Raw genomic sequence first — 14341 nt, 5'->3', positions numbered from 1 at the left:
GGGCTTGCCTCGCCACAGATCTGACTTGTAACTTGAACTGGTCATCTGCTTGACTCCTTTGGGATCAATATTTCAATGCCATACTGCAGAACATTACAGGCAAAATAAATGTTCCATTGGGCACCTTTAAGAGCCACAGGTGCTTGTACATGGGCAGTGAAAATCTGATCTAATCACTGAGATATAAATTTAAAATAACAAAATCTTTCGCATTTTCTACTATATTTTTGCCTTTACTTTTTAGTTTGTCCTTTTTTTGCATCATTGCGTCAAAACTTGCACAGTGTGAGCAGTGAGACAGAAATCAGATTGAACTGATGACATTGCATTTGATTTCAGTAGAACTAATAACTATGATAATGATAACTATATCATAAATGTGGTGTGGGATTTGTGATACGGACCCTTCCAGACACCTACTGACCATATTTTTAGTTAATCCTGGATTGTCCTGCCACTGAGACTACCCCCTATCCCCGCCCACATCGCTCTACTTAGTTGAGATTATTTGAAATATAAAGACACATGTAGAGTTCTGACATGTCCCATAAGCCACTGCAGTTCTGAACAGGACGTCAATGGACCTATTGCTATTCCTAAGCCATTTTAGATCAATATTGTAGGTTACAATGAACAAACTGTGAAATTATGATCTGCTTATGTCATAGTTCAATACTGAGAACCTGGTGAAAAGCTTAACATGTCTCTATCAAAATGCTGCATCTATTTCCCAACAGGCTTACTCAGAGTACACCAAAGACTCTGTGATCCAGGCCCTGTCCACTCCCTTAAAAGGTGCAGTACCAGGCAGAGGAGCATGGCTCATTCTTCCCAGGGGTCAGCGCTAATAAGGGGGGTCGTATTTATAGCCGACCCCCCTGGTGGATCATACCCCTTAATCCAGCCTTCTCATCCCTGCTCCGGACTGCTCTTCACAGGCCTATTCTTAACAGCCCATCCAGCGAGGTCGCACGGAACTCACACAAGACGGTTGTGAGTCTGAGACGGCATTTTTCACCATTTCATCATCCAATTATATAGTTTGACCTACAGAAAGTGCTAACAATGTCGGGCGAGCGCTTCGACTGCCATTACTGCAAAGACACCCTGCTGGGGAAGAAGTACATCATGAAGGAGGACACGCAGTACTGTACCAAGTGCTACGAGAATCTGTTCGCCAACTGCTGCGAGGGCTGCTCTTCTCCCATTGGCTGCAACAGTAAGGTACGGCCAGGTCGAGGTGCAAAGTTTGGGGGTAATATATTAAAAGGTGCAATCTGGACATTTCATTCAAGCTCCTGATTGACTCTAATGTTTTCTGTCAAACATAATGCGCCACTTTGATTTGCATGGTGTTTTGTTGTCTAAAACTTATAATTTAGTTTAAATGTTTATCCTGTTCTAGTTTAGTCATGGTCTAGTCCAAGTTATATATATATATATATATATATATATATATATATATATATATATATATATATATATATATATATATATACATTCCTTCAAAATAGTGGTTGGCAATATTGACAAAAGATCTCTGGAGAGGTATTCTGATAATACAGTATTGCCTATCCAACAGAAAAGTGTTAAAACGTGTATTAAATGTATTAGGTGAGTATAAAGTATCAGACAAATGAGAGTATGAATGATATAGGCCTACTCAAAATTCAAATGATTAAAAACAATATTCATGGTTTTGCAGTATATCTATGATCTGCTCACCTTTACGTCAAGATAGTATGAATCAAATACAAGTAAAATGTTAATACAATAGTACAATTGGTTCAAAATGTGCAATAAATGGAACTCATGACCACCTTTGCAGCAAAATAAGCGATGAATTCAATTTTCACTATACACATTTGCACAAGTGTCAAGTGTATCCTAACTCGAAATGATCCTACTTTTAAATCTGACTCTGGATCCAACAAAACTAACAATGTATAACTGCTCTTATGATGCCACTGAACAAGTGTGAAAAGATTCTACACTTCTATTATGCAATGGTTGAGAGAGTTTCCCAAAATAACTGCGCTGTACCACTTTGCATTCCACGCCAGAAATCCAGTGATGAAAGGATTGCAATAGACACGGAAGGCTGTGATTGGCTGGTTCCAAAACATTTATAGAAAACAATGAGTTGCTCCTGCCGACAGCAACGAGATGAGGGATTCTCCCAAGAGGCCTCTCATCACTGTGAAAGCGCTGGTGCAGATGAACCAGGATAAACTGTCCATAAGAAATGAGTTTGTTTCTAAGTGTGAGCTTTGTGAATAATTGTCTTTAATAGTTTGAAAACGCAGCAGCCTCTTCCACCGCATGTGTCTGTAGTGCCACAGGTTTACTCTAGAGCAGTTTGTTTGCTCACAGCCTCCTTAATGAATCAAATCTAAATTGTAGCTGAAATATATTTTCTAATTATGAGGCCGATTTAGAAATTATGTTCCAATTTTGAGGCACTCTGAGACGTGCTTAAACTGGAGTAAACAGGAAACTACTTCTGGTTTATCAGCAGCTTTTTGTGCATTTATTTCACTTCTTTGCAAAGCCTCTATGTCTCATTTAATGTCTGTTGATGTATTCCATTGGGTTAGGAGAATGTTAGATGCAATATGCACTAGAAATATAATATTTTTTATCTTGACGCGAGTGCCGTGTTTCGATAAACAGGAAACAGCTGATGCTAACGTACGCTAGCTTTGTTTGTAAGTTTGTCGGTTATAACTGCTCTTTGCCGTTTTCTCTAATCCAATCATCTTGTACTAAAGCGTGCCAGGAGCCAACGAGAGCCGCACATTTCTGGAAATTAGTACCACTAGAATGCTTCCTATTCAATGTATTTTTTGTGCTAAATGACATAATAATAATAATAATAATAATAATAATAATAATAATAATAATAATAATAATAATATATGCAAGATAGACAAGTCTAATTGCAAACTGTGAAACATTTCAGGCAAATCACTAACATTGTGTTTGGCCAGACGACCTTAAACTGTGATTTATTTATTTATGTTTTGTCTATTTGATATGGACAGACAAGGATTAACAGTCTATTAAAAGGCTCTAACAGATTTCAACTAAATGCAATATTAAATGAGTTGGCAACGAATAGAAAGCCATAAATGCAGTGAATATATCAATAAGACCAAAACATGAAGAAACAAACTCTACAGTCCCAACTCCCATGAAGGCAACCGATAATTGGCCCCAGAATTGTTCCTGGGAACAGCAGTCTTAATGTTCATTTATCACACATTACTGTTGACCATGAGTCTGACCGAGGGGCAAAACAGCCGTATGTAACTCCACCCCCGCTGCCATTCTGGAAAAGCTCATCTAAACCTATAATCCTTGCATTTAATAGTATTCATATTGGTGTTGTGGTCAGGACCTGTCGTACAAGGACCGGCACTGGCACGAACAGTGCTTCAAATGTGCCAAGTGCAGCCGCTCTCTGGTGGAGAAGGCCTTCGCCGCCAAGGACGAGCTGCTGCTGTGCACCGAGTGTTACGCCAACGACTACTCCTCCAAGTGCTCCACCTGCAAGAACACCGTCATGCCAGGTACACACTCTGCATACTACTACTACATACTACTACTACATACTACTACTACTACATACTACTACTACTACATACTACTACATACTACTACTACATACTGCTACTACATACTACTACTACATACTACTACTACATACTACTACTACATACTACTACATACTACTACTACATACTACTACTACATACTGCTACTACATACTACTACTACATACTACTACTACATACTACTACATACTACTACTACATACTACTAATACATACTGCTACTACATACTACTACTACATACTACTACTACATACTGCTACTACATACTACTACTATATACTACTACTACATACTGCTACTACATACTACTACTACATACTACTACTACATACTACTACTACATACGTAACATATTAGTACAGTATCACCCTGTAGTGTAAGGTATTACCCAAACTAGACCTGTCAACATCATTACTCAGTCAACTTCAGTGAACAACAGCTGGAATAATGTTTTTTGGGGCTCAATATTTATACTGTACACATTATATCGATATTGTGATATATCGTGACGAACCTCTTGGCAATATGTGTATCGATACAGAAATGCACATTGTCAAACATGTAATACAACATAAAGTTCTTAACTTACAGACTGCTGCATTAGGGCTGAATCTGAGGAGCTGAAACGTGTCCTTACTCATAGGACAATTGTATTCTGATATTAAGGACATTATGAACATTGAAGTCCAATGTTGTGATTCTACCTGTTCAAAACATAATTTTAGTCTATTTTTAACACCTTAGAACTAGAGATATCCAAGTATCAGGGCACATAACATCTCAAGTTCAGAATATTGTATCGTGGAGGTCAAAATATGGTATTATTCTGTATAATTGGTGTAATTATAGCCTACAGAATAATTATACTTTTTGACTGAGTGAAAATGGACATGGTAAAAAATAAATGTTCATGTTTCCTGTTTGTTACGGCCACATGGAGAAACAAACTGAGTGTCTGTAAACATGGAGCAGTTTAAACTCACACAAGCAAGTAAATAAATATGATGTTCATGAATGCACCGTAGATGTCCTACAGACGAGTGCCCTCCTCACACCTGCACCTACGCCATGACCTACGCTGACTCCTCTCTCCTGTGCCAGGCTCCCGTAAAATGGAGTATAAAGGGCACAGCTGGCATGAGACCTGCTTCCTGTGCCACCGCTGCCAGCAGCCGATCGGCACCAAGTCCTTCATCCCCAAAGACACGGGATACTTCTGTGTGGCCTGCTTCGAGAAGCAGTTTGCCTACCAGTGCTCCGCCTGTAAGAAGGTAGGCCTATACCAGTGCTCCGCCTGTAAGAAGGTAGGCCTATACCAGTGCTCCGCCTGTTAGACGGTAGGCCTATACCAGTGCTCCGCCTGTAAGAAGGTAGGCCTATACCAGTGCTCCGCCTGTTAGAAGGTAGGCTTATACTAGTGCTCTGCCTGTTAGAAGGTAGGCCTATACCAGTGCTCCGCCTGTTAGAAGGTAGGCCTATACCAGTGCTCCGCCTGTAAGAAGGTAGGTCTATACCAGTGCTCTGCCTGTAAGAAGGTAGGTCTATACCAGTGCTCCGCCTGTAAGAAGGTAGGTCTATACCAGCGCTCCGCCTGTAGGCCTATACCAGTGCTGTGTCTGTAGGCTTATATCAGAGCTCCGCCTGTAGGCCTACACTTGTGTGACACATGTAGGCCTACACAGCGCTATGTCTGTAGGCCTGTACCAGTGCTCCGCCTGTAGGCTTATACCAGTGCTGTGTCCGTAGGCTTAAACCAGCGCGCCGCCTGTAGGCTTAAACCAGCGCGCCGCCTGTAGGCTTAAACCAGCGCGCCGCCTGTAGGCTTATACCAGCGCGCCACCTGTAGGCTTAAACCAGCGCGCCGCCTGTAGGCTTAAACCAGCGCGCCACCTGTAGGCTTATACCAGCGCGCCGCCTGTAGGCTTATACCAGTGCGCCGCCTGTAGGCTTATAAGATAAGATAAGATAAGATATTCCTTTATTGTCCCACATGGGGAAATTTCATTGGTGCAACGCAGGTAGATACAGAGGTAGATACAGAAGAACAGATCACTTATAGGAAGTCTGAAAAACACTTTCAGTAGAAGATCTCCTATAAACAAAAACTCCCATAGACAAATAAATAAATAAATAAATACATAAATACCATTGCGTGTGATCACGACATTAATTGCACATGAATATGTGTCACGACAGCACATAGATTGCACATGAATCTCAAAAACAGCAATTGCACATATGACAGAATTGCACATCAGTATTAGGTTAGGTCAGTATTGCGAGTGTTCAGGACTAACAGTTTTTGTTATAAAGTCTGACAGCAGCAGGAAGGAAAGACCTATGGAACCTCTCCTTCACACATCGAGGGTGGATCAGTCTCTCACTGAAGCTGCTCTCCAGAGCGGACAGAGTGTCCTGCAGGGGGTGACACTCATGGTCCAGCATAGATGTGAATCTAGCCAGGACCCTCCTGTCCCCCACCTCCTGCACCGAGTCCAGAGCACAGCCCAGGACGGAGCTGGACTTCTTGATGACTCTGTCCAGCCTCTTCCTCTCCCTCTCTGTGATGCTGCTGCTCCAGCAGGCCACACCGTACAGGAGGGCTGATGCCACCACAGAGTCGTAGAAGGTCTTCAGGAGTGGCCCTGTCACTCCAAAGACCTGAGTCTCCTCAGGAGGTAGAGCCGTTTCTGGCTCTTCCTGTACAGTGCGTCTGTGTTATGAGTCCAGTCCAGTTTGCGGTTCAGATGAACACCCAGGTACTTGTATGAGTCCACTCTCTCAATGTCCCGTCCCTGGATGTTCACTGGTGAGGGGGCAGTGGGGTGGCGTCTGCGGAAATCCACCACCATCTCCTTGGTCTTCCCCGCGTTGATGAGGAGGTGGTTCCGCTGACACCAGTCCACAAAGTCCTGCTCCAGTCCTCTGTACTCCGCGTCATCGTCGTCCGTGATGAGTCCGATGATGGCAGAGTCGTCATAGAACTTCTGCAGGACACAGCTGTCCGTGTCATGTCTGAAGTCTGCAGTGTAAAGGGTGAAGAGAAAGGGCGCGAGGACAGTGCCCTGGGGCGCCCCCACACTGCAGGTCCGAGTGTCAGACACACAGTTCCGGGCTCTCACAAACTGGGGTCGGTCTGTGAGGTAGTCCAGGATCCACTCTGCCAGGTCATACTCCACACCAGCCGTCTCCAGCTTGTCCCTCAGGAGCAGCGGCTGGATGGTGTTGAAGGCGCTGGAAAGATCGAGGAACAGGATCCTATACCAGCGCTCCGCCTGTAGGCCTACACCAGTGCAGTGTCTGTAGGCTTATACCAGCTCCGCCTGTAGGCTTATACCAGCGCTCTGCCTGTAGGCTTGTACCAGCACTCCGCCTGTAGGCCGACACCAGTGCAGTGTCTGTAGGCTTGTACCAGCGCTCCGCCTGTAGGCTTATACCAGCGCTCCACCTGTAGGCTTATACCAGCGCTACGCCTGTAGGCTTATACCAGCGCTCCGCCTGTAGGCCTACACCAGTGCAGTGTCTGTAGGCTTATACCAGCTCCGCCTTTAGGCCTACACCTGTGCAGTGTCTGTAGGCTTATGCCAGTGCTCCGCCTGTAGGCCTACACCAATGCAGTGTCTGTAGGCTTATACCAGCGCTCCGGCTGTAGGCTTATACCAGCGCTCCGCCTGTAGGCCTACACCAGCACTGTCCCTGTAAACAGCTCGAGTTACAGCTGCATGTTTGATGAGCTGGCGCTGCAGAATCCCATGACTCTGGTTATTTAGTGTAATCCACACTCAGGATGAACAGGAAGAATAATGCAGTTCACACAGACTCGGGCTGAGATTTGGAGCTTGTGCTTTCACTTTGAATATTTTGCAAATTATATATAAACCAATATGGACATTCTTATCAAGTACAATATATTCCAGCAGCCTACTACTGCAAATATTTAGATTTAGGCTTTGCGCACTAGGAAATGGAAAGTGTTTTAATGGACATCTAACTGGAACCAGTTTGAGGCCTGTTGTTGCTGCTTTTTTACAATAGTTTAAAGTCGTAGCTTTTTGCCATTTTCGTTTGTAAAAGTCGCTGTCCGAGGGGAAAGTTTGGCGACCTTTGATTTAGACGTTAAGTGCAGACTTTGACAGCACAATTCTGTCTTCACGGCCGCAGCTTGAGGTCAGAGGAGAGACAGACTAAATAGTAAATCCACAAATGCTGAACCTATCTTTATTTGTTAGCTGTTGCATTCCTGACCTTCACCTCTGGTCAGTTGTGATGTGACCTGCTGACTATCCCCCTGCCCTGTGCTGCCCCCTGCAGGCCATCACCACGGGAGGCGTGACGTACCAGGACAAGCCGTGGCACCGCGAGTGTTTCCTGTGCATCAGCTGCAGGAAACAGCTGTCGGGCCAGCGCTTCACCTCCAAGGAGAACTACCCCTACTGCCTGGAGTGCTTCAGCAACCTGTACGCCAAGAAGTGTGTGGGCTGCACCAAGGCCATCACCAGTGAGTCACCGCAGCACCACACGACACAGAGCATCAGGGACTTTAAAGGGGACATGTTACAGAGAAGCAGCTATAATGAGCCTTTAACCTTGTTTTCCCGTCAGTATTTTACTCAACATTGAATTTTGATTGACTGATTTGCATGACTTGAAACTGAGGCTCCAGTGCACAGAAAAGTTCTGTTTTCACCTACCCCCTGTCCCCGCCCACATACCAAAACTATGACTCAGAGTGACACATGTAGAGTTCTAAAATGTCACATTGCCACTTTTCAAAAATAAAGATGTAAATGACATGTTACCATGAAGAGGCGGGGCTTAGCTGTTCTGCAGTTTGGAACAGGAAGTCAGTGGACCTGTTTGAGTCACAAAGCCGTTTTAGATCAATATTGCGGTTTACAATAAAGAAAATGTAAAATGATGATCATCTTATGTTACAGTTCAATACAACGCTCCTGAAAATACCCAAAATGTATTTTACACTGTTTTTTCATTTGTTTGTATATAAAAAAAAAAAGGGCAGAACTGATTTTGTCCCACCTCGCAGTTGGTGCAGTTGAAGACAGCGCAGGCGGTGGAATTCTAGACAAGAGGCGTGATCATGGGCGTGGTCTGGTGCTTTCTGTGAAGGGACAGAATGGTAACTAATAAAAGTGGTGCACTGGACTGTGTAAAACTGGTCCACTTTTTCTAATTGGTCAGATGTGCAGGAAGCACTTGCTCACTTCTGTCTTTGCCTGTACATGAGGCCATGACAAACATATCCCACAGGGGGCGCTGTTGTCATTGGTTCAACCACTATCACCATATATGGACAGGCACCTCCCACTCCAGCCTCCAGCAGCCGAGTCCCGCCTCTTCACGCCAGAGTTAAGGTCGGCAAGGTAGCAAAACCCTGGCTACGCCCCCTGGAAAAGGCTCCCAAGGGCAAAATATGGCTTAATATATCTCCTTTAATATAGTAAAGGTCAAAGGTAATGTGTTTTTTTAGTTTTTTTTTTTCCTGAATACATTATATTCACTATACACTATACTTTTTGAGTAATCTTATTCAGGATTAACTTTTGTGATATTTACCAAAAAAAGTTAAATGGCTGAGAGCTGAGATTTCTTAAATTGTCCTTCCACTTTTCACAACATTTGCACCCATTTTTGTTAAGCAAAATTACAACTAAAGATTTTTTTAGTAATCGAATAGTACGCAGTTTTTTTTTCTTCAATTCCTTGACAGATGAGACGTTGAGATTTTGAAACAACAAATGCATTTATTTTTTTGACATTTTGATTTATTAAGTCCACTTTCTGTATTATAAAAGGTCTTTTGACGTGTGTTTTAGGGTCTGACCAGTGCAGAAAAACAATGACAAATATTTTAATAGTCAACTAGTCCCAGTTATTCTAATCGCGTGTACAACTATGAGAGGACCATAGGTTGCACATAGATTATTATGCTTTGTCCCAGGCGTAAAGGTTTTCAATATTACATGTTGGTATTTACTGTAACAGTGAAAGCTCTGTCTAAACGTTGTATCTCTGACTGTTCCCCCCCCCAGGCCTGGCGGGGGCCAAGTACATCTCGTTTGAGGAGCGCCAGTGGCACAGTGAGTGCTTCACCTGCATGCAGTGCTCCGTGTCTCTGGTGGGGCGGGGCTTCCTCACCCAGAGGGACGACATACTCTGCACCGACTGTGGGCGCGAGAAGTAACCACCACAGTAACCCCGGGTCTATGACCATGGAGCCATACTGGTCTCATTTCAAACAGATTAACACATTTGTGACGTATTTACATTAATTTAATATTTCACGCATCTCGTCATGTTTAGATTAGATACGTTTGAAAATATAATGCTGTTTAAGTGGGCAATGACATTTTATTTTCTCTTACTCTTGTCCACAGGCAGAGCTTTTTGTTTTTAAGTGGACATATTCTGCATTCTGTAGCTTTGATTGACTTTTAAACCTGCTTTTGGTCAACTTGGTATTAGCATGTCACATTTCCTAACTTAAAACAATGTCTACATTTAGAAAACACACTTTACAATCCACACCTCTGGTTCCAATGAGGTATTTAGGTCTTTACTAGCATTCACTATGCTAGTAGAGACATGCTTTCACTGTAAATACAATTTCCCCCAGAATGAGTCTGGTAATGGTTTGTGCACATGTAAAATGTGCCGGAGAAGATTTTTACATGTGATGCAACAACCTTGGGAAAAACAGAGTGATTTCTGAGACTCCAGATAAGAGGAACTCGTAAACAGGATTAATGAAACAAGCGTGAATGAAGCTAAATACAACTCAATGTATGTTTGATGCGGTAACATTACTGTATAACATACTTTAAGGCCCTAAACATTACATTTAGCTTAATATGTGTCTTTTAAGTGTGTCATAAGTGGGAATACTGTCACTGTGTCCTTGGGCAAGACATTTCACATCTAGAAAATAACTATTTAAGACTAATGGATTCATAACTAACTCAGATAATATCAGCCCAATAATTACTGTATTTTCCGAACTATAAGTCGCACCCTTTTTCATAGTTTTGGCCGGGGTGCAACTTATACTTCGGTGTGACTTATAGTCCGGAAAATACGGTAAATACTTATAAAATACAATATGTTAATAAGAATAACTTTTCCCCGTTGTATTTGACTGTGTGTGTTATTCACTCTGCACATGCATGAGATTGGAGGCGCTAACGCTGATTGTGTGTCTTTATGATTTATTAGTTCTGATACTGTTTCCTTGACAACACAAATAGGAATTATAAAACAGGAGCTAAGAGCTGCGGTGCAAGGCCCACGTGTGGGAACTCAAGGTCAAACGGCAGATTTCATTACAGCACAAAACAAGAATGATGAACATCCTGCCTCGTCCTATTTGAAAAGCATTTAGAATCAGGACAGACAAAGCAGCTGTAGAATAACAAGAATAAGAACAAAACACACATTATTCCAAACCTATTCTCTTCACAGGTGAAGCCACATTATTGAATGGCTCTGTACGTTCACACTTGTGGGTTACACAGTTTTCTCACACTGCCCACACACACACACTGCTGCATTATATGTACACCATGATTGGCCGAACCCACAGTATGAGCATCTTAAAGAGCATTACTGTGTGTGATTATGGCTTATTCGCTTTGTGAGACACAAAACAATAATAAAAGTACAATTGTAAACTGTAAATTAATTGTGTGTTTTTATTGTTGTGTGCGTGTTTTTTTATCATTACATTTTATTTGTATTCTTATAAGAATGGTGCAACTGTGATGCTGTCTTTATAAAATGGGGCATCATTGTTTTCTTCTTGTTACTATTGCAGGTTCAGACTGCTTCACTAATTTTTAAATAATTTCAAATAAAGTGTAGAAGCTAAAGGCCACGATCACTTGATTTTGTACATAAAAAGACTGTAGGAGTGAAGCAGTCTGAATCTTTACCACTTTACCACAGTTTATATTCTGAGGCACAGACTCCTGCAGAACTCACTCACAACATTCTGAAACAGCCTTTCCCTCCTCTCAATGTCTGTTCATACCGAGTACCACTTCAAAAAACATTTGGCTTTCCGTGTACCACCAGATCTAAACCAGGTCTGAAACAGGATATTCTTTGTCTAACCTAGGGTTAAACCTGGTCTGAAATAAACCAAGACCAACCCAAATGTGGATAACATGAACTGTAGAAGAATCCTGGTACCACACTTTGAGAAACGCAGCTGTAGATAAACCATCTGGTTAAAGATGGTGTCCAAACTATGGCCAAGGGGCCGAATGCGGCCTTGTTGTCTGCCTTCGTGAACTAAATAACAAACATTGTGTTGTGATACACCCTTATTAAAGGGGTGTTGGTTTCCCTGATTCATTGTCCTCTGTGTGGCCCTTGGCTCCATGTTTCATAACACAACCATTGGTGGAAAGGTTTGGACAGCCCTGGTGAAAAGCCCTTCTCTAAAGCCTCTTTATGAGCCGTTACCCACCACGCTGTGGGTGGTCGCCACACGCCCCTGATGCACATGATGCACATGATGCACACGACGCACGCGACACACACAACGCACACGACACACACGACGCAAACGACGCACAAGACGCGCACGACGCACACGACACACACGACGCACACGACGCACAAGACGCACACGACGCAAATGCCGCACACGACGCACACAACGCAAACGACGCACGCAACGCACACGACGCACACGACACACAAGCTTCGGTGTGCACTGGGCTTCAAGCACAGTGTTGAAAAGTAATACACCTGACTGAGTTTTTAGTCGATTCATTGGTCAAAGTTGTCTAGTATTTTTGTTTTGTTTTGAACTGCATTAGGCAAGGCAAGTTTATTTGTAGAGCACATTTCATACACAAGGCAAGTGCTTCACAGCAGGAAAAATGCAGGAAAATCACAAAGAAATTACAGAAACAGAAATACAATAAAATTAACTAAATAAAAAGCCAAATCCAAATTTATCTGACCACATTGGCAGGTATTCCAGACACTCCTTCCCATATTTATTTGACATTGCAGCATGACAGGCGTCTCCGGGATGGACACATCACTTTTAGATTGATTTATTCCCATATCAGCGTGCTATCTGCAAACTGCACACGTCTGTGCTGAGCGTATGTTTCTTTTACCACGACTCTCTCGTCGACGCCTCCACCTGATGTGGCGCTTTGTATCTTTACCGACGGACCTTGTCTCGTCTGTCCCTCCCTAGATTTAGCTTTAGCTAAACTAATTGTCTCAGACAAAACTCGACCAATGCTTTAGTGTTAAAACCTGGCTATGGGTCAGTGGGTCGGTGCGCCAGTAACAGTAGGCTTAGTGCCGACCGACAACCTGACCAGCGTGTGTTCTGACCCTGTCCCCAGGCACCTGCCATGAGCTGCGCTTGGACACAATGGGCTATTGTGTCCAGCAAAATTATTTACATGTTCAAATGCAATCGTATCTAAGTAGTAGTTTTACACTCCTTCCCATATTTATTTGACATTATGCAGCAGCATTAGGCAGCATGACAGGTGTCTCCGGGATGGACACATCACTTTTAGATAGATTTTTTCCCATATCTACGCGCTTTCTGCATACGCGCATTAAAGAGAAGGCATGGAGTGAAATATTCCCAAATAGTTTAATAAGTTCACAGAGCACATTTTGGGCAGTCGCTGGTGCCAATCACATGCTTGCTGGTCCAATCACCTTCTGACCCTGTGCTATGGCCACAACCACTGTTTGTGTCCAAACTCAACTATTGTCTTCCCAACCTTACCCTGAAATTACACTGTCCACCTCCTCACACCCAGCTCATTTATGCCCAAAATAAACCTACGACTTCACCCAAGGGTCACTTTATAAATGTCTGAAACCGCTGCACTGGAGATAGAGCCTTGTTTTGGTGGTAAATGTGTTGGAAAAGCAGTGCGATGGTTGTGTAACTTAAAGTGCTGACATGGACTTCCTGTCAGGATGCAGTCACATGGGGAGACTTTACACTCCACTTGTAAAAGGAATCACAGGAGCGCACACAAAGGTAAGACAGACGGCTGCAGGGTCCAGCTAAACATGCAATATGCCATTATGCTCAAATGTGTGCTGCTTTAGGAAGTTAAACAAACGTGCAATGTTTGAATTAGCACCAGTTTGGTAAACGTTTTGTAAGTGGTTTAAAAAGAAGATGATCATTTTGTGTCACATTAGAGATATCAAGCACGTCTTATGTCTTACATCCAGTGTTATAGGCTTAAATGAAAAGCCATGTTTTTGAATAATATACATGTAATATCAATTTGGTTAAATAAAAGCAAACTTTGAAAATTAAAAATGTCACTATTCATATATAAGACGTTTATAGTAAAATATTTGAAGCCTTGGTAAATGTATTTTCCTCTGGATGGATTGGTAAAATAAATGAATACATTGGAAAAGTATGATGTATTTAGTATTGTCTCCCTTTAAAATGTTTAATGTCTCAAAACATAATATAAATATATGTATATGTTAAAGGAGACACATGCTTTCAGGTACTTAGTATTGAACTGTAACATAAGCAGATCTTCAGTTTAATTTGTTTCATTGTAATCTGCAAAACTGATCTAGAATAGCTTAGTAATAGAAACCGGTGAATGGACTTCCTGTTCAAAACTGATAAGCCCCGCCTCCTCATAGTGATATTTCACTGTAACAAGCAGCAGATTGTCATTTACATGTT

General features: G+C 42.5%; 1 protein-coding gene across 2 annotated transcripts; it reads left to right on the top strand.

Annotated features, from left to right (window-relative positions):
• Nucleotides 1-751: 751 nt before the first annotated feature.
• On the top strand, nucleotides 752-9855 carry fhl5 (four and a half LIM domains 5). Of its 2 annotated transcripts, XM_072457573.1 has the most exons (6): nucleotides 752-966; nucleotides 1054-1224; nucleotides 3398-3572; nucleotides 4720-4889; nucleotides 7930-8116; nucleotides 9669-9855. In XM_072457573.1, exons 2-6 carry the CDS (start codon nucleotides 1066-1068, stop codon nucleotides 9818-9820), a joined length of 843 nt encoding a protein of 280 aa, XP_072313674.1. In that variant the 5' UTR covers nucleotides 752-966; nucleotides 1054-1065; the 3' UTR covers nucleotides 9821-9855. The 2 variants fall into 2 exon arrangements, with proteins under 2 accessions (XP_072313674.1, XP_072313673.1); XM_072457572.1 differs by lacking the exon at nucleotides 752-966 and having other exon boundaries at nucleotides 973-1224.
• Nucleotides 9856-14341: the final 4486 nt, after the last annotated feature.

This window comes from Eucyclogobius newberryi, unplaced genomic scaffold (assembly GCF_026437365.1).
Source record: "Eucyclogobius newberryi isolate DKJ021-1_F unplaced genomic scaffold, fEucNew1.0.hap1 SCAF_21, whole genome shotgun sequence".
Classification (NCBI taxonomy): domain Eukaryota; kingdom Metazoa; phylum Chordata; class Actinopteri; order Gobiiformes; family Gobiidae; genus Eucyclogobius; species Eucyclogobius newberryi.
The sequence above is the reverse complement of the archived record's forward strand: the minus strand, read 5'-3'. Positions and strand labels throughout refer to the sequence as shown.